This window comes from Vombatus ursinus, unplaced genomic scaffold (assembly GCF_900497805.2).
Source record: "Vombatus ursinus unplaced genomic scaffold, bare-nosed wombat genome assembly UNPS02011613.1, whole genome shotgun sequence".
NCBI classification, from domain to species: Eukaryota; Metazoa; Chordata; class Mammalia; order Diprotodontia; family Vombatidae; genus Vombatus; species Vombatus ursinus.
The window spans coordinates 4,041,522-4,061,204 of NW_020951391.1; the positions used below are offsets into that span (position 1 = coordinate 4,041,522).

A 19,683-nucleotide genomic window follows, 5' to 3' on the forward strand; every position below is an offset into this window, starting at 1 on the left:
GAAGCCTATAGACTCAGAATAATGTCTTTAAATTCGTGAAGTAAAATATGTAAAATTACAAAGGAAACTAATTATATGAAATAAAATAATAAAAAAAATTTAAGTAAAAGTTCACAGACTCCAAGTTAAGAATTCCTGACATCTCTATGGGTGTCAGATTCTTCATATTCTGAGATCATATTTGTAAAGTGCTTAGCACAGTGCCTGGAACATAGGAGGCAGGCACTTGTACCCTTCTCTTCATTTTCTTTCTTCATCTGTGTTAAGAAAGGTTTAGACTAGATAACCTCCCTAGGACCTATCAGCTGTAAATCTATTCTCCTATCATCTTCATTCATCTTGATGGATTCTGGCATCATTTAAAAATAAACTCATGGGGCAGCTCTGTGGCACAGTGGATAGAGCAGGCCCTGAAGTCAGGAGGACCTGAGTTCAAATCTGGCCTCAGACCAAACACTTGACACTTACTAGCTGTGTGACCCTGGGCAAGTCACTTAATCCCAATTGCCTAAAATAAATAAAAAAAAATAAAAATGAACTCATACATGTTCTAAGAGTTTGCTATAGTTCAAATACAATAGTTATTAAATACCTTCTAAGTGTGCTATAGTGCAATTAACTTTGTTAGAATCCATTTAAAGAACATAAACACATACATATATACACATAAATGTATATCTTATGTATACATGTACATGTATATGTACATAATATAGACATATACACCTAAATGTAAGTAGGTGTGTATATATATATACATATATGTATTCGTGTGTATATTATATATATTTATATATGTATCTTACTTGAACATTCTGCCTTCAACATCTAAGACATAAGTGAGCTAAGAGTTAGGGAAACTTTCTTTCAATTTAATTTAAATATATGTCTCTAACTATTTGAAAGTTAAAATAGAACAAACACAGAAACTAAGCTGTATTAAATGGGGAAGAAATATCAAAGGAACGCTCTTTGAAGATGGGGCTTTTACCAAGCAATTGTTCTAATAATATGAATATATATTTTATTAAGGCAGCTTTGTGGCACAGTGGATAGAATGCCAGACCTGGAGTTAAGAAGACTCATCTTCCTGAGTTCAAATCTGGTCTCAGACACTTACAAGCTTTGTGACCCTAGACAAGTCACTTAACCCCATTTGCTTCAGTTTCTTCATCTGTAAAATGAGCTGGAGAAGGAAATGGCAAAACCCTCCAGGATCTTTGCCAAGAAAACCCCAAATGGGGTCATGAAGAGTTAGACATGATTGCAGCAAATGAACAACAAGTGTTATATTGAGATGCAGGAACCAATAACTTCATATAAAGACTGCTGGATTAGTAGTGAGGACACCTAGATTTTAAGCCTCCTTCTAACTAGTTATCAGTCATTTATCTAGGCCTCAGTTTCTAAATCAATGAAATATAGGGATTGGACCAGATGATCTCTTAGATCTCTTTTTAGTCTAAAATTCCATGAGTTTTTTTCCTGATTTATCAAAATAAATGCCACAAACTCAGTGGCGCAATAAAGTAAAATTAAAATACACATGTGACTGTAACTGATTTCAGTTAGCATACAAAAAACAGCATATGAAAGACATGTCTTTTTGTTGTGGAAGTGGCTTTAAGTTTAGGCAAGTGAATTAAGTCCTGGTGTGGGGCTAACATGGTCTAAAGTTCAAATCCCATGACTCTATGATGACTGTTTTTAGCTATATTGAGATTTTCTTGAAGCACATACTTTGAAAGCTGAGGAACTCAGCGAAGGCAAAACCACTGAAAGGCCTGGAGAAGAGATAATGACATAGACCTTGTCCCTCGTGTCAGAGAGGTGGGAAACTGACTGGGATATACATTTATATATAAGAAATTTTTGCTTAATTGTTTTTCTTTGTTATAGGAGGGGTTCAATGGCAGGAAGTGAGAGCAGTGTGTGTGAGAAATGTAAAGACAAAAGATCTCATTAAAACATAATTTTAAAAAATGTCAAGAAACTCAGCAGTACTAGCTGGTATTTCCTGAATTAGGAAATGCCAGCAGGTGCTTACGGGGAGACCCATCTGTCTGTGATACAGTGGAAAGAATACTGAGACCTGGCTCCTGGCCCCAGATCTACTTCCCACCCGTGTGACCTTGGACCCACATCACTTTAACTTCTTGGGTCTCCAGTTTTTCCAGCACCAGACTGAAGGCATTGAACCAAATGTTCTCCCAGGTTCATTTTAACTCTCAAACTACAATTCTATGATCCTGAACAAGTGATGCTACTGCAGACAGGCTTGGGGATAGAAATCCTAAGTGCATTTAGAAGAGAGACTGCCACCAGCCACTGCTACAGATGCTTAAATTGAACCTTAATGCATGGTAACATAGTGGCTACAGCACTGGACTTCAAATCCCACCTCAGTCATTTACCAGTTGTGTGGTTTTGGACAAGTCATTTAGACTCTGTCTACCTCAGTTTCCTCATCTGCAAAATGAGGGAAAAAATAGCACCTTTCTCCCACGGTTGTAGTGAGGATCAAATGAGATAATAGTTTGTAAAGTACTTTAAAACACTAAAGTGTTAGTGTTATTTATAGTGATGCTGATGATGGTTGAGCAGAGGCTGTGGATATCTTTAAGGAAAATTGAGTACACATCCGAAGCAGCTAGTTGGCAGCAGTCACTGTGGGCACTTTGGGGGCATGCCTGAGGGAATATTTGCCACAGTAATAGAATTTGACTTACATAGTAACAGTGCACATTGTGTATTTTGTTAAAATTATATTCCATTTAGTTTTCTTCCATTTATACTTCTCTTTTTTTCCTTCCTCTAGACCATTCCCTACTGAAGAAAGTGTCAATGATGAAGAAATCTACAAAAGCCTTCCTGACTTAATAGAGTATGTTAAATTTAACCCAAATGAAGACCTCAGTCTTTTTCTTACTCACTGTTGATTTTGTTTTTTTAAATGCTTTCTGATGGAGGATGGGATGACTTTGTAATTCATAACTTGTGGAGCTGGACAGAACAGGGTCAATTGTAAATGACCAAGAAGCATCAAACGCCAATCAATCAATTCAAATATAATGCATTGCTACTGTGTGCCCAGAACTGTGCTGGCTTCCATGGGTGAAGTGGGGATAACAAAAAGCCGCATAAAGTTTATCCCCAAATGTCCACAAAGGTATAATTTACTTGGGGAGTCAACACTTGAACATACAGATGAACCTAATTAGAGGACCATGTAAGGTGGCAAGTAATGAAGAACAAATATTTGATGTTGGCAGAGTGAACAATGGATAGGGAAGATTTGCAGTCATTATTGGCTAAAGTAGACAGGAAGGCTATTACTGCATAGTGATATGTCTATATCTAGAGCCCCTTTAGGTAAATTGAGGTAAATTGAGGCAGGGGATGCAATTATTATTTATTAAAATCAAAAGTCATCTACTTTTTTTCCCTGTTGTTTGATTCATATGTGACTCATTTATCGATTGATTTATTAGCCAAACATTTTCTTATTAAGAACCTATTATGTGCAAGCTACTTTGAGAAATGCAAAGATTTGTGACGTAGTTCTTCCCCCCTGCAAGTTTACAATCGAAGATTCATGATTGCATATACAAAAATAACTATAATAAATGAAAGAATATGTGGAGTACAAAAAACTATGCATAAAGTAACGGCTGTAGGAATTTAAAGGAATGAGGAATTGTGTGTAGCTAGAAAAGCTTCACGAAAATGGTGGCATTCAGGGGTGGTGAAACTGTGACTTCAAAGCCACATGTGGCCTTGGTGCTTGGGTGTGGCCTTTTGACTGAGTCCAAGTTTTATAGAACAAATCCTTTTATTAAGGGGATTTGTTCTGTGAAGTTTGGACTCAGTCAAAGGGTCACACTTGAGGACCTAGAGGGCCACATGTAGCCTTGAGGACACAAGTTCCCCACCCCTGAACTAAGCTCCAGTGTTGGGTAGAGCTTTGGAGAGTAGAGATCGGAGAAAGGGCATAGGAGGTTGAGAGTATTACATGGGCATCAACATGAACTCTCAGAGTATGTATGAGGAATGGCAAATAATCTGGGCACTGTTTGCCTGTTGGAAACATAAGTACAGCAAGTAATAGAAGGCAAGAGAAGAACAATTGGTTGAGGTCATATCACGGGAGACTATCAATTCCAGTCTAAAGAGTATGGATTTTGTTTGGTAGACAATAGGGAATGATTGGAGATGTTTTGATTCAGAGGTGTTACACCATCAGAACTGTACTTTAAGGAGATCCATCTGGCGATAGTGTGTAGAATGGTTTGTAGGGACAAAGTACTAGAAACTGGGATTCCTTTTAGGAAAATACAGGAAGCATCCACTTGAGATAATATAGGCCTGACATTAGTAATAGCTGTTGGAATGGAATGGAATTGAGCAGACAGAAGTGACAGAGTGAAACAAGGTTGGGAGAATGGAAGGAGTGATAGAATGGGGATAGAATAGAGACAAGGTGACTGTGTTGCTTCTAGTCTAGGTAACAGGGAAAATGGTGGTGCCTATGGTAAAAAACTAGGGAAGTCATGAAGAGGAAATATTTCTAGGGGTAAAATGATGAGCTGAGTTTGGCATGTATTAATTTTGGATGGTTATTTCTATAGATATAAGTAGTTGGAGATGAGAATGGTTGGGCTAGAGATGAAGATTTAGGAAGGGGTAACTTACTCCTTGGGAGAGTGTGGTGTTCCATTTTCTCTTCTTTAAATAATCTCATGCAGCTTCCTGGAGTTCAGGAAAATCTCAGTTGAAATCCAACCTCAGAAACTTATTAGCTATGTGATCTTGGGCAAGTCATTAAGTGCTATCTGCTTCAGTTTTTTCAACTATAAAATGGGGGTAATAATAGCATCTACCTCCCATGATCATTGTGAGAATTAAATGAAATAATTTTATTTGTGTTTAGCACAGTGCTTGGCATATTGTAGGTACTATATAAATGCTACCTCCTCCTCCTCTCCCTCCTCTTCTTCCTCCTCCTCCTCCTTCACCTATCTTTCTTCTTCTCCTCCTCCTTCCCCTCCTTTTCCTTCTCCTTCTTTGCTTTCTCCTCCTTCCTCCTTTTCCTCTTCCTTCTCTTTTTTCTTACTCTTCCTCCTCTACCTCTTCTTCTTGTTTTTCTCCTCATTCTCTTCCTCCTCCTTGTTCTTCTTCTTCCTCCTCCTCCTCCTCCTCCTCCTCTTCACTCCCATGGTATATGAGAAATTATCCAGAAATTTTTCTTATTGAATTGTACATTTCATGCATTGATTCCCTTAGGTAGAAGAATAGGAAATTGTGTTTATGTGATTTTTAGAGTTTAAAATCTTGGGGATAGAACAATTCCTTGTGATGACAATGGGTGGCTATGCAAGTAGGTAGCTGAAATGATCATTGGACTTCAGGAGGACAAAGAACTGTGAGGCCATGGCTTTGGAAGGTGGTTGTTGAAATCTATGAAAAGAAGGAAGGACAAAGGGTAAAAAGGAAGATTGTGAAAAATCTTTTTGAAGTAGTTAAGGAAGAATTACTCGGCTTTAACAATGAGGACAGGAAAGACTGACCTAAGTTTACAGAGTGGACTTCAAAGGAGATGTGTGAAATAATAGTTCAGAAGCTGGTGTCCCTGAGTAATAATATAATAATCAATAATGGTCCACATTTTTATAACACTTTAAGTGCCATAAAGCACTTTACAACAACCCTGTGAAGGTAATCAATGTGGTACAGGGGAAAGATCAATGGTTCTAGAATCAGAGGCCCTGGGTACAAATCTTACCTCTAATGCTTATTATCTATGAGGCTTTGGACATATCACTTAATCTTCCTGGGCATCAGTTTCATATTCTGTAAAACATTAAAAGTTCAGCTACATGTTCTCTGCAGTATCTTTCATAAGATATATAAGATCTAAGATCTTATGATTCTATCAACGGGTAGTATCAATATTTCATATGAGGAATCTGAGGGTCTGAGAGGTTAAGGGACTTTCCCAGGGTTACACAGCTGTTGCGCAGAGCAGGATTTGACTGGGGTCTCCTGATTCCCAGTCCAATCCGTATTCATGACTGTGGTCCCTTCCTCTTTCCCCTGACAGTTGGTGTGGGGGTGGAGAAGTGAGAAGGCATACTCTAACACCTTAATCTCGGTGTCATTTTTTCTTATTTTTAGTGACATGGTTAATAAATGTAGCACCTTTTAAAAAATAATTTTCACATTTTCAAAGCCAATTTTGTCAGTTCATATCTAGAACTACCCTTTCTTCCTCCCTCCAATTTCCTTCCCCCACCCCACAACCCTCCAAGGGATGCTGAGCAAGGGAAGAATTTTGACATCCTTCAAAGTGGATGGTAATCTCATAATGTGGTTATTAGGTTAAACTGCTAAAACAAACAAACGAATAAGTAAGCTGTTAGGGAAAAAAAATGTGTTATTTTTAATGCTTGAATAAATTGGTCCTGACTTTTTCTGGAGGGGATGGATCTCTTTTCTGCCTACCAAAGTCTAAAGATGTAAGTGATGTCAGAATAGATTCTTAACTAAATTGTATAAAATACTGAGGGGGTCTATGGTCATGATGCTCTGAGATGTTAGATTATCACAGAAATAATACTAGTGTATAGGGATTGGGATAGCGACAAGAGTATGATTTCATTCATACGAGGATGACCTCTCAGATGAGGAAAGTCCCTCTACCAATGCGGGTCAACAGTTTAGAGTCTTAGAGAGTTGCTTAGATTATTGAGTAGTTAAGTGACTTGACCTGGGTCACACAGCCAGTGGGTGTTGGAGATGGGGTTTGAAACTAGGTCTTCTTGCATCCAAGGCCATCTCTATTATAATAATAGCTAGCACTTATATAATGCTTTAATATTTGCAAAGTACTTTACCTATATTATTTCATTTGATCCTCACCACAAGCCTGTAAAGAAGGTGCTGTTATATCCTTATTTCATAGATAAAGAAACTGAGGTCAAAAGAGGTTAAATCATTTGCTCAGGGCATAGCCAGTGTCTTGAGACAGAATTTGAACTCAGATCTTCCTGACTCCAGGTCCAGATCTTTATCCAGCCTTGTTGCCTTTATTTTTGGTGCCTGACTTTATATATTGCTTTAAGTTAGTCAGTCGATAAAGCCCTGGGGATACAAAGAATGGCAAAAGATAGTCCCTGATTTCAAGTTGCTCAGTGTCTGTTAGGGGAGATAATATGCAAACAATTATGTACAAACAAAATACGAACAAGATAAACTACAAATAATCTCAAAGGGAAGGCACTAGAACTTAGGGGAATTGGGAAAGTCTTCCTGTAGAAGGTGGGGTTCTAGCTGAGACTTGAAGGAAGCCAGGGAAACCTGGAGGTAGAGATGAGAATGGAGAGAGTTCCAGCCATGGGGCATAGCCAGTGAAAATGCTCAGAGTTGGGCCATGGTGTCTTGTGTGTGGATCCGCAAGAAGGCCAATGTCACAGGGTCACAGGGTATTGTGGGGTGAGAGAAGAGGGAAAAGGTGTAGGAAGGGGTCAGATTATGAAAGGGTTTAAAAGCCAAAGAGAGTATTTTATGTTTGATCCTGGAGTCACTGGAGTTTATTGAACTGGGATGGGGGTGACATTGTCAAACCTGTGCTTAAGCGAGAGCAATTTGACCCCTGAATGGAGGATGGCCTGGAGTGGGGAGATAGCAGAGGTCACTCTCCTTGCAACCATCCCGGGAGTTAGGAAGTGAAAGTGTTATTATCCTAATTTTACTAATGAGGAAACTAAGGTTCTCAGTGCCTGACACACAGTAATTACTTAATAAAGGCTTAGTGGTTTGTTGACTTTAATGACCTGTCCAGGATTAGGCAGCTAGTAAATGTCAGAGCCTGAGGCCTAGACCAGAATTCTTTCCAAAACACCATGTGGACTCTTACCTGTGTGAAGTCAACCGCTTCAGCTATCCATTTTACTTATGATGAATTGCCTAGGCTTATTTATCTGTAGGTTTATTTATCAAGGTTTATTTCTCTGTAGTAATTTTGATTTTACATGTATTGACAATATCTACTCGGCAGCCTTTACTTTGGGACTCTCTCAGGCACTCCATTGTGTCTTATTCATGCTCTGCCCTCTTTTCATCCTCAAATCCCCTTGCCCTCTTCCTGTTTTCTCATTCTGACACTCAACTACTTAATTCTGTTTTTGTTGGTACTCACTTCTGTCTACCTTTTTGTACACAGAGCAGTACTTTGAAGCACACTCAGCCGGATCCACCGAAAGTTTCAGAGAAGTCAGACTTTGAACGTGTGTGAGAAAACAAAAGAAAAGCAGGCCCAAACTCACCATAAGGTTGATTTCAGAGATGAGTGAGCAGGGTAGGATGGTACAATTGAACAGTATTGCAGCTTTTTCTGAACCAAACAAGCTCTTACAATTAGGGTTCATTATAAGTGATTTCTCTAGGACTCAGATAATTGTTGTTGTCATTTAGTCATTTCAGTTGTGTCTGATTCTTCAGACCCCATTGGGATTTTCTTGGCAAAAATATTGGAGTGGTTTGCCATTTCCTTCTCCAGCTCATTTTACAGATGAGAAAACTGAGGCAAACAGGGTTAAGTGACTTGCCCAGGGTCACACAGCTAGTGTCTGAGGCCAGATTTGAACTCAGGAAGATAAGTCTTCCTGAGTTCAGGCTTGGCACTCTATCCACTGTGCCACCTAAGTGCCCTGGACTCAGATATGTCTTCATCCAACTATAAATAAAAATTGGCCTTGGTAGGTAGCTTGATGTTATAGGGGATGAAGTGCTGAGCTTAGAGCCAGTAAGGACTGAGATCAAATCGTACATCAGGCATTTACTAGTTATGTGACCCTGGACAAATTACTTAACCTCTGCCTGCCTTAGTTTCCTCATCTATAACATAGGGTTAAAAATAGCACCTACCCTGCAAGGTTTGTGGTTATGAGATAATATCCATCCATCCATCTGTCCATCCATCTGTCTTTCTATTCTTCCATCTGTCTCTATATAATTCTTTGCGAACTTTAAGCTACTGTATAAATGTTAGCTATTATCAAAAGATGCGTAATTGAAAGAATTCTGGGCTTAGATTCAGAGAGACCTTGGTTCAATTCAGAAAGACCTTTGACTTACTGTATGTATCACCACAGGCAATTCAGCTAACCTGTCTGACCCTTACTGATAATAACACCAAGAGTAGACACTTCACAGTCTTGTGAGGATCAAATGAGACAATGATGTTGTAAAGCCTTTTGTGAATGTCAAAACGCTATTAAAGAGTTCTTATTATCATAATTATGATTGAGAAGCAATGTGGAAGAATAACCAGAAGTCTAGCCTTTGAGTCAGGAAGACATGGATTTAGGACCTACCTTTGACCTGACCAACTACCTACCTTTGACCTGACCAACTACACAAGCCCCTCACACCACATGTCAGTACCCCAAAGCCCCTCTCTAAGACACTAACTTGTACAAGAGGTATTGATCTGCATCTCTGGAAGGAGTTTTTATAGCTGGAATTCCCCACCCTGAGAAAATCATATGTCTACACTCCTACCCTGTCATCATTATAAACACATTAAAAGATAAATATTAATTATTATCTTTCGTATTGGCCATTTTGGATTATGGACAACTCTTTTTTTCTACTAGCTCAAATAATCAAAAGGTGATTTTTTTTAGGAGAAAAAAAATCTCTTTAGTACAGTGTTGAACAATTGCATAAAGTGTTTGAGTCAAGTCTTTCCTGGTTAACCAAAAGTAATTGAACATCTCAGATGTATTCAGGGAAGAAACTCCATATACTTGTCCTGGGGAAGTAGTCAAGGATCAGCCCATCTTGGGATCTAGGGAGAGTTGGCAGGCTATCTAACTAGCTTAGAAAAGGAAAAGCATAGGAGAAAAACTCTAGGTCTTGAGTTTATCTAATCGAATAACTGTTCTTCCATTAGAACATCAATAACTGTCCTTGGAATAGTCAGTCATTCCCCAGAAAAATCTTCCCTCAGAAACTCCTCCCAACAATCATTCCTTTTCCTCTTAAATTTCTCTTTCCCTCCTTCTGAGTAACCCCTCTCCAAACCACTGCTTCTCTGGTCACACCCACCTACCTACATTCACAGAAGCTCTTGTGTATGCCAACCAACACAAACACACCTATGTTGCAAAATGTTCCCATTTGTGAAAGTTACTGTGCTTTCTTTTTATAAATATCAATTTTATGATGTGGTGTCTAGCCCCAGGGCAGCGGATGAGGGATCTCTTTGAGAAGGTAAGGTTTATTTCGGGAACTATATTCATGTTGTTCTGTCAACAACATGTCTAAATTAAATTCGTCTTCATCCTTTTTTTTAAAATTTACCACAGTATTTTATTTTAAAGTTATATATATGTATATACATATATACATACACACACATATGGGCTGGTTGTCTAAACCTATAAATGCAGAAGTCAGTTTTCAAAGGAAAAAATCTAAGCAATTAACCACCACATTAAAAAAAATGTTTCAAATTCCTAATAACTGGAAAAATGCAAATTAAAACCACTGTGAGGCTCCAACTCACACCCATCAGCCTGGCAAAGATGATAGTAAAGGCAAATGACAATCATTGAAAGAGCTAAGGAAAAAACAGGCACACTGATGCGCGGCTGGTGGAGCTGCAAAATGGTTGAGCCATTCTTTTTTTTTTTAATTTATTTAGTATTTATTTTTCCCCAGTTACATGCAAAAACAATTTTCAACATTCATTTTCAAAACCTTGAGTTCCAAATTCTCTCCTTCCCCTCACTGAGAAGGCAAGCAATTCAATATAGGCTATACATGTTTAGTCAAATCCATCTCCATTCTCTGAGAATTTACTCAAATTTTTAAGCATTACTTACAGAAATCATAGTGGGGATGGTAACATCTAACTTCAGTGAGAACAAACTAAAAGAAATGGGTTTACAGTGTAATATGAGAGGCAGTGTTGTGTAATGGATGGAGAGCCAGCCTTGAAATTAAGAAGATCTGAGATCAAGGGCCACCTTGAAAACGTCCTGGTGTTATGACTGGACAAATCACCTGACTTCTGAGTGATCTAGTCAACTCTCTAAGATCATAAATTATAAAGAAGTGCCAGACTACATTGGTAGAAGGAATTTTCTCATTCAGGAGTTCCCTTTAACAATGAAATTATGAGTCTAGATGCTATCATTGTCCCTTAGAGCCAGGCCAACAAATATTTATTAAGCACTTACTATATGCTACACACTGTGTTAAGTATTGGAGATACAAGAAAACAAAACAAAACAAAACAAAAAAACAAAAACAAAAACAAAAACAATCCCTAATTTCAAGGAGCTCACAGTCTAGTGAGATAGAACATGAAAACATGTAACTCTAAATCTATATTTAGATTAAATAGAGAATTTCTGTACTGTGAAGGTTCAGCATTGACTGGATCACCAGGGCGATATCTAGTGCTTTTTAAAAGAGAGAGTAGATTCTCAACTACTGGGGATAGTTTACCCATCCTACTGCCCAAAGAAAACACAAGGGATTAGAATAGCTCTTTATGGATGTTTTTTAATAGCAGTCATATTACCTTATTTATGGACGGTGGTTCTTTTTGGGGTAGCACAGAGGATAGAGTTTTTTTTTCTCCTAAAAAAAATCCCCTTTTGATTACTTGAGCTAGTAGAAAGGAACAGGGTTGTAGACAATCCAAAATGGCCAATATGAAAGAAAATAATTAATATTTACCTTTGAATGTGTTTATAATGATGACAGGGTAGGAGTAAGACATAATATTTTCTCAGGGTGGGGAATTCCAGGTACAAAATGCACAGATGGATAAATAAATGTGTACAGGATAGATTGGAGATAATCTCAGAGGGAAGACACCAACATCAAGGAGGACCAGGAGAGGCTTCATGCAGATCTGACAAGAGGAGATGTCAAGTGGCGGCCTGGTCTAGTGGTCAGAGGTTATGTCTTGGAGTCAGAACATCTGGGTTCAAAACTTGGCTCTATCATTTACTAGCTGTGTGACCTTGGCTTAGTGGTATCATGGTGAAGTAGATAGAGGGCTAGTCTTAGAGTTAGGAAGACCTTTCTCTAAGGTCTGCCTCTAACACATTCTGTCTGCATCAACAAGTATAAATTGCTTAAGCTTTCACTGCTCCCTGGCAACTATAAGATTATAAATTGAGGAGAAATTGTTGGTCTTTATCTGTGAAGGGAGCCTGGGCATTTGCACACCAGGTGTTTCTAATGCTGATGAAATATTGGTTCTGAACATGAGGTATTTAAATAAATATAAGAGAGAATTTCTGTACTGTGAAGGTTCAGCATGAACTGGTTCACCAATGGTCTTTAAAAGATAGTGTAGATTCACAACTGTTGGGGCTAGCTTACCCATCCTACTGCCCAAAGAAAACACAAGGGATTAGGATAGCTCCTGGTGGATATTTTAATAGCAGTCATATAACCTTATATATGGACAGTGATGCTTTTTGGGGTAGCACAGAGGATAGAGCACTTATACCCTTACTAGCTTTTTGTCTGTCTGCCTTTATTTCTTCATCTGTAAAGTGGGGGATAATAATATCACCCACTTCCTAAGGTTGTTCTGAGGAAAAAATGAAATAATATTTCATTTGTAAAGAACTTTGGAAATGCTAGCTATTATCATTTTTATTATTTTAATTTTTATTATATCATATAATTTCATGGATATTGATAGATAGAGGGGACCTCAGAGGGTGTGTAGTTCAACCTTCTTATTTTACAGTTGGGGAAAGCTTAGGCCAAGTAAACTGAGGTGACTGGCTTAAAATCTTTCCCATTTTGTAAGAGTTTTACAACGTTCTTTCTTTTAAATAATGTTTTATTTCCCCCCAATTATATGTTAAAACAATTTTAAAAACATTTAAAAAAATTTTTTTGAGTGCCAAATATCTCCCCACTCTCTGAGACGGTAAGACATTCGATAAAGTTCATACATGTGTAATCATGTAAAACATTTCCATATTAGTCACTTTGTATAAGAAGACTAGAATAAAAAAAAAAGGAAGTGGAAAAAATAGCATGCTTCAGTTTGTATTTGGATAGTATCAGTTCTTTCTCTGGAGGCAGATAGTATGCTTCATCATTAGTCTCTCAGGACTGCCTTGGATCACTGTATTGCTGAGAATCGCTAAGTCATTCACAATTCTTCATTGTATAATGTTGCTGTTACTGTGTACAATGTTCTCCTGGTTCTGCTCACCTCACTTTGCATCAATTCATATGAGTTATCTGTTGTTAACATTATTATAGATGAGGAAACTAAAGTTCAGAGAAGGATTGAGTGGACTTGGGGATTCAATGACTCACCCAAGATCACCCATGTTGCAATACCACCAGGCCTCAAACTCTGCTTTAGTTCATGAATGAGTGAACCCGGGCCCCCCAACTCCTGAGCCACTGCTCCTTCCATTTATTTTGTTTTACTTATTGTTTTAATTGGCTGTTTAAAAGAATAACAAGATACAGTGGGCGGTATTTCAGTCTTTCCTTACATGTTTTGCATACTAGAGATTGACCTTTACAATAATTTCGCTTGGTTTTAGTGAAACTCGTGCAGATGATGAAGAAGACTTGTATGACTGTGTTTATGGAGAAGATGAAGGGGGAGAAGTGTACGAAGACTTAATGAAGGCTGAAGAAGCCCAGCAGCCAGTACGTTTTTTACTGTTTGTTTTTTCTTAAGTTACTTTATAAGAATACTGATTAGGAAATAAATTTATGTCATTGGGACCCCCAATGCACTAACTTCCTTTGATTTACTCTTTTCATTCATTCATTAATATTTACAAGAAGCATTTTTTTTGAACCCCTACTATGTGCAAAATACTGGAGAAATGTATGTAGTAAATCAAAATTATTGCATTTGGAACCACATCAAGACAAACAAATTTTGAAGTTAGAAGGAACCTTCCAGATCATTCAGTACATTCTCTGTGTTTTATAGAGGAAAATGAGGGACCCAGAGAGGTAAAGTACTTTAAAGTATAGGTAAAATGTTTTGCAAACCCTGTGTAACCCAGAAATATTTACTTCAAAAGGTATAATAGCAAATATATAAATTTACTCCCCTTAACATATAAGAGGAATAATCTCTTTCTCCCCTTATACTTCAGTCTCTAGGGAAGAAAGGGTTTAGGATCATGGCTTAACGCAGTTCCCATAGAACACAGTTCCAAGTTTCAAGTCCAAAACCCTCCTTAGGCTCAAGTCCCAGGTACCTTGGGCTTCCATGCAAGACTAGCTGGTTGCACCCAGTAATCCAGGCTTTAAGGTCATCATGGCTTGAATCATGGGTCTGATCCATCTGTACCTGAAACTGAGGATAAACCAAACAGAACAGAAGCAAATGCCAGCAGACCCATTTCTCCGAGCTGGGGTAAAAGAAGCAACTCCTTCCCCTCTCACCAGTTTAATTCATAACATCCGTGCTGGATAGATGAGATAGACAGAACACAGCCAAAAGAAGGTAAAAAGGAGGGTAAAAGTCCAAGTCTCACTACCTTTTTTAAAAATTAATTTATTTTTAGTTTTCAACATTCACTTCCATAAGCTTTTGAGTTTTAAATTTTCTCCACCTCTCTGCCCAAGACGGCATGATGCAATCTGACATAGGTTCTACATATGCATTCCTATTAAACATATTTTCACATTAGTCATGTTGTAAAGAAGAATTAGAACCAATAGGAGGAACCACAAGAAAGAAGAAACAAAATAAAACAGAAGAGAAAAAAAAAAGAGCAAATAGTAGGTTTTGATCTGCATTCCAACTTCATAGTTTTTTTTTTTTCCCCTCTGGATGTGGATAGCATTTTCCATCATGAAAGTCTCACCATTTTTAAATACTTAAGCAACCAATTAAAGGAGGTTACCTCACCCACGTGGTAGAAGATGGAGCAGATCCCATGTTAGGCAAACTGGGCATGCTCAAGGGCATTTTCATGTTAGAACCGGAGATGCCCAGAGAAGTTTAGGCTGCACATTTCCCCCTGTTTGAAATTTGCCCTCCTTAGCAAATAGGCAGAGGTGTATCTTTTTTATTCTCCCACAGCCCTTGGCCCAAATTCAGAAAAGTTCTCTATGATTTCTGAGGAGATGTAAGCAAGTCCACTGACTTGCTTCCCCAGTACCTTACGTAGACTCAAATGTCATATTTAATCCTGCATGTACGGATGAAAATCAATTATCTCCAAATACAAAGTTTTACAGATTCAGAGAACAAGGAACAATTCACAAAGTCCCCTAAATAAGCCAACAAAATAAGAAGCATTCTACAAAGTTTACCAGATATATCTGCTTGCTTAGCCTTATTAATCTTTTAGGGCCTTTCTCAATTCAGAAGCAGAAGAAAGACAAAGAAAATTGACTATATCTTGAACAGAAACCTGGTCCCCAATGACCTTTCTGAGCTACATGGAGTTTTTGCCATAGGGATTTGGGACCTGGGGTCAATTAGGCATTGTCTTTTTCTCAAATGAAAAAAAAAAAAGCCCAACTAGAGGCAGTGAGGTGGATAGAGCACCAGCCCTGGCTTCGGGAGGACCCGAGTTCAAATCTGGCCACAGACACATAACACTCACTAGATGTGTGACCCTGGGTAAGTCGTTTAACCCCAATTGCCTCATCCAAAAGAAAAAATAAACCCAAAAAGCTAAAAAACAAAAACAAAAAATTGTCCTGGGCAGAACTCTTCCAATGTTCCCCTCAGTGCGTGAGGTCATCCAACTAAGGTCTACACAAAAAGTGTCCCTTTCTAAACAACACAGACTAAAATTCTCTAGGGGTCTGTCTAGTAGAGGTGATCCCAATAGACATCCAGACAGTTCCCTCTGGATCTCTCATCACAAAGGCCTCCCCTGCTATTAGGATGTCTATAAGGAATCTCCCCATGGAACCATCCCCCACCATGGATTGGTGCGATGGAATAAACCAAATGGAATTGCAAACCCGTCCATCAGGACAAGAAGATAAGTAGGGTACAGGTACAGGGATGAGGCAAGAAATTCAGCTGCTTGTGGATTTGGGGCATAAGCATTCTCACCCTGAGAAGTTATTGGGCATTTTGCTTTCACAAAAGGCAAACCACCTGGGTCTGCTTAAATGCAAAAAAAACTCAAAAGAACAATGTGAACATTTCTACTAGACAGGAGCAACCTAGTGATTCCAAATTTCTCAAAGTAAACTTAATATCTGTACTTACTTACATAGTATTCAATAATACAGAACACATCAATATGCCACTCCATACACAGAATTCAATAATACAAAAAGTATCAGTATTTAAACAGTCAAGCAACTGAATAAAAAGTTTGGAAAATTACACCAATGAAACTGACTTGGGAGGGGACATGTCCCGAAAAAAAAAATCCACAGTATATTTGTGACCTTAAAAATTGCCAAATTTCTTTGGAATCTCTTAGCCTAAGATTATCAAAAAATTAAAAATAAAATCAGAAATCATGAGTAGAGAATATATTGTTGTTGTTGTTGTTGTTTAGTCACTTAGTTGTGTCTGAATGTTCGTGACCTTTCATGGAGTTTTTTTGGCAAAGATAATGGAGTGGTTTGCCATATTCTTCTCCAGTGGATTAAGGAAAACAGAGGTTAAGTGACTTTCCCAGAGTCACACAGCTAGTAAGTATCTGAGGCTGGATTTGAACTGAGGTCTTCTTGACTCTAGGCCCAGCACTCTATACACTGAGCCACCTAGCTGCCTCAGTCTGTCCCCGGATCCCTGTAAAAGCAAAGGGCCCAAATTTTATCCCAAACAATGCCCCACATGTACCACAGGACCTTTTTTTTTTTTTAACAAAGGAATTTTTACTACAGGAAACATATTAACAAACATATAAACTTTCTTTCCTAATACATGGGAGGCATAGTTCTTCTTCCCCTTTGCACCACCTCATTCTCTGAGGAGGGGAAGATTAGGTTCATAGTTTAGCCTTGGACTTGAGTCCCCAAGAACCCAGGCTTCTCAGGACTTCTTTATCAGGCTGGTTGGCTGTGCCATTCTGCCTGGCTCCAAGATGGTCATGGTTCAAACCTCTGAGCCCTGTGGGAATCACCTCCAGTCCCGAAACTGAGGACAAACAATACAGACAGAAACAAACATCTCCTTGGGGCAAGTTCTTGAACACAGGGTAAAAGAGAGAGAGCAGGAAAAATCAAGTCTTTCCCCTTTCACTGGTTCAGTTCATGGCATCTATGCTGGTCACAATAGATAGGAGCCAACAACACATTGGGGGGGGCCGGAAGTGGACAGCTCAATTTCTCCAGTTCTAAAGACTCGGGCAACTAATCAAAGGAGGCTACCCCAACCCATGTGGTAGGGGCTGAAACAGACTCTATGGTAGGTAAAATGGGCATGTTCAAAAGGTACCTCGTGGGCATTTCCGTGTTAGAACTGGGCATGCCCAGAGAAGTCCATATTCCACTTAAAATGCCTTAAATCTTAAATATTAGGTATACTTAAGTCTAAGATAGCTAGGCAGCATAACATAGTGGATTAAGAATTATAGAAATGGGGCAGCTAGGTGGCAGTGGATAGAGCACTGGCCGTGGATTCAGGAGGACCTGAGTTCAAATCTGACCTCAGACACATAACACTTTCTAGCTGTGTGACCCTGGGCAAGTCACCTAACCCCATTGCCTAGCCAAAAAAAAAAAATCATAGAAATAGAGGTAAGGGAAGGGAGAGGATGATAGAATTAGTGATGCAAAGACCCTTATAGACCATTGAATTGAATCCTGTCATTTCACAAATGAGGAAATAGACTCAAAAGAGGTTGTATGATTTGCACAGAGTTCTTTGGAGAATTTAGTAAGAAAATATTTGTAAAGTGCTTAACGTGTAATTGGCACTTAATAAATGCTTGTTCTGTTCTTTTCTAGGTATTCTTTTCTTGTTCTGTTCTTTTCTGGTATTCCTTTCAAGTATGGGCTTGACTAGCGAGCCATGGGAGTTCTATACAACTCTCAATTTCTGTGATTCTGATTCTGTGATTTTACTTACATTTATCACAATAAAGAAAGGTAGGATTGAGTCAGTTGTACATTTTATATTTTCCTTGAGATCATAACTGTAAGGATATGAATGGATCTCAAAAAACCATTGCCCAGCCATCTATTTCTAGGCACAACTCCTTAAGGCAATTCAAAAACATGGCTGTTGACTGCTTTCTCAAACTATCCTAGGAAAATGATTCCATATGGTTCCTTAGGAAAGCATTTACCTAGAATTAGATAGATTCTCAAAGGAATTTAAAGACTGTGCATTGTTTATGCTATTTTAAAGAAAAAAATAAATGCTCAAATGCTCAATGACGTATGACCCTATTGATGTGGACAACCCCCCTCTGATGCAGGTAAGGTAAGATTTTAAGCACCTGCTATGTGCCAAGCAATGTCCTAAGTGCTTTATAAAGATTATTTCATTTGATCCTCACAATAAATATTATTATGATAGAGGTAGATATTATTATGATACCCATTTTGCAAGTGAGGAAACTGAGGCATATAGCGAGTGAAGTAATTTGCCCAGGGTTGCACAGCTAAGTATATGAGATTTGGTTTGAACCCAGGTCTTCCTGACTGTATGCCCAGTGCTCTACCCACTGTACCACCTAGCCATCTAGAGTATAACTTATTCATGCCTGTTCATCCTATGTGATTCCTGTTCCTTGTCTTACCCTTAGTTTTCTATAGGGGTTCACCTAATATTCTGGGAGCTTTTGTCACTTCTTTTTAATATCACAAGGACTTGAGTGGACCCCACGGGCTTTCTACCTGTTATCCCTTTGTCCAAATTATTAACATCATCCTTTTTGCTCATACATTTCTTTTTTTTATTTTTTATTTTTTTTGGCTAGGCAATGGGGTTAAGTGACTTGCCCAAGGTCACACAGCTAGTAAGTATTATGTATCTGAGGCTGGATTTGATCTCAGGTGCTCCTGAATCCAGGGCTGGTGCTCTATCCACTGCGCCACCTAGCTGCCCCTCATACATTTCTTTGATGACCTCCTTTACTCTGATTCTTTTTCACGTTTCCTGCTCACATCTATCCTTTTCAATGCTCTTTAGGTGGTACTTTAGTCATTCAACATTTGTAATGTCTTTTAACTCTCAATCAAATCCCCCCAAACAAACAAAAAACTTGCCAATGCAGTTTCACAAAACTTACAGTGCTCAATTCAACCTTTGCAACCTTCCCATTTTCTTAAAAATGAAGGGAGCTATTCCAGGATGGAATCATTAAATTGGACTACTTGAGAATTCTTGTTATCTTGCTACTAGTTTTTTTTTCTATTCTTTTCTTCTCTTTTCTTTCCTTCCTTTTTTCTTCCTTCCTTCCTTCCTTCCTTCCTTTCTTTCTTTCTTTTTTCCTTTCTTCCTCCTCTTCTTTCTTTCTTTCACATACCAGTTCACATAACTTCAGGTTTTTTTATGAATTCTTTTGAATGGGAACTCTCTTGAATAAATGTTGGTAAACAGCATGACACTAAATTTTTCTCAGTATGTATTCAATATACCAAGTAACTCAGAAACATATCATTAATTTCAAGCCTAATTGTTTTTAGTGGCTCAGTCTTCTTCAGAAACTATTATTTAAGCCCTTTCTCCTCATT

At 38.3% G+C, this 19,683-nt stretch overlaps 1 protein-coding gene across 1 annotated transcript in view; it reads left to right on the plus strand.

Moving 5' to 3' along the window:
• VAV3 (vav guanine nucleotide exchange factor 3) overlaps positions 1-19,683 on the plus strand; it is a 465,753-nt gene that overhangs the window by 210,185 nt on the left and 235,885 nt on the right. Inside the window, exons 4-5 of the mRNA XM_027856780.1 lie at positions 2,819-2,884; positions 13,602-13,710. Of these exons, the coding sequence (XP_027712581.1) occupies positions 2,819-2,884; positions 13,602-13,710 (175 nt within the window). The remainder of the gene's footprint in view (positions 1-2,818; positions 2,885-13,601; positions 13,711-19,683) is intronic.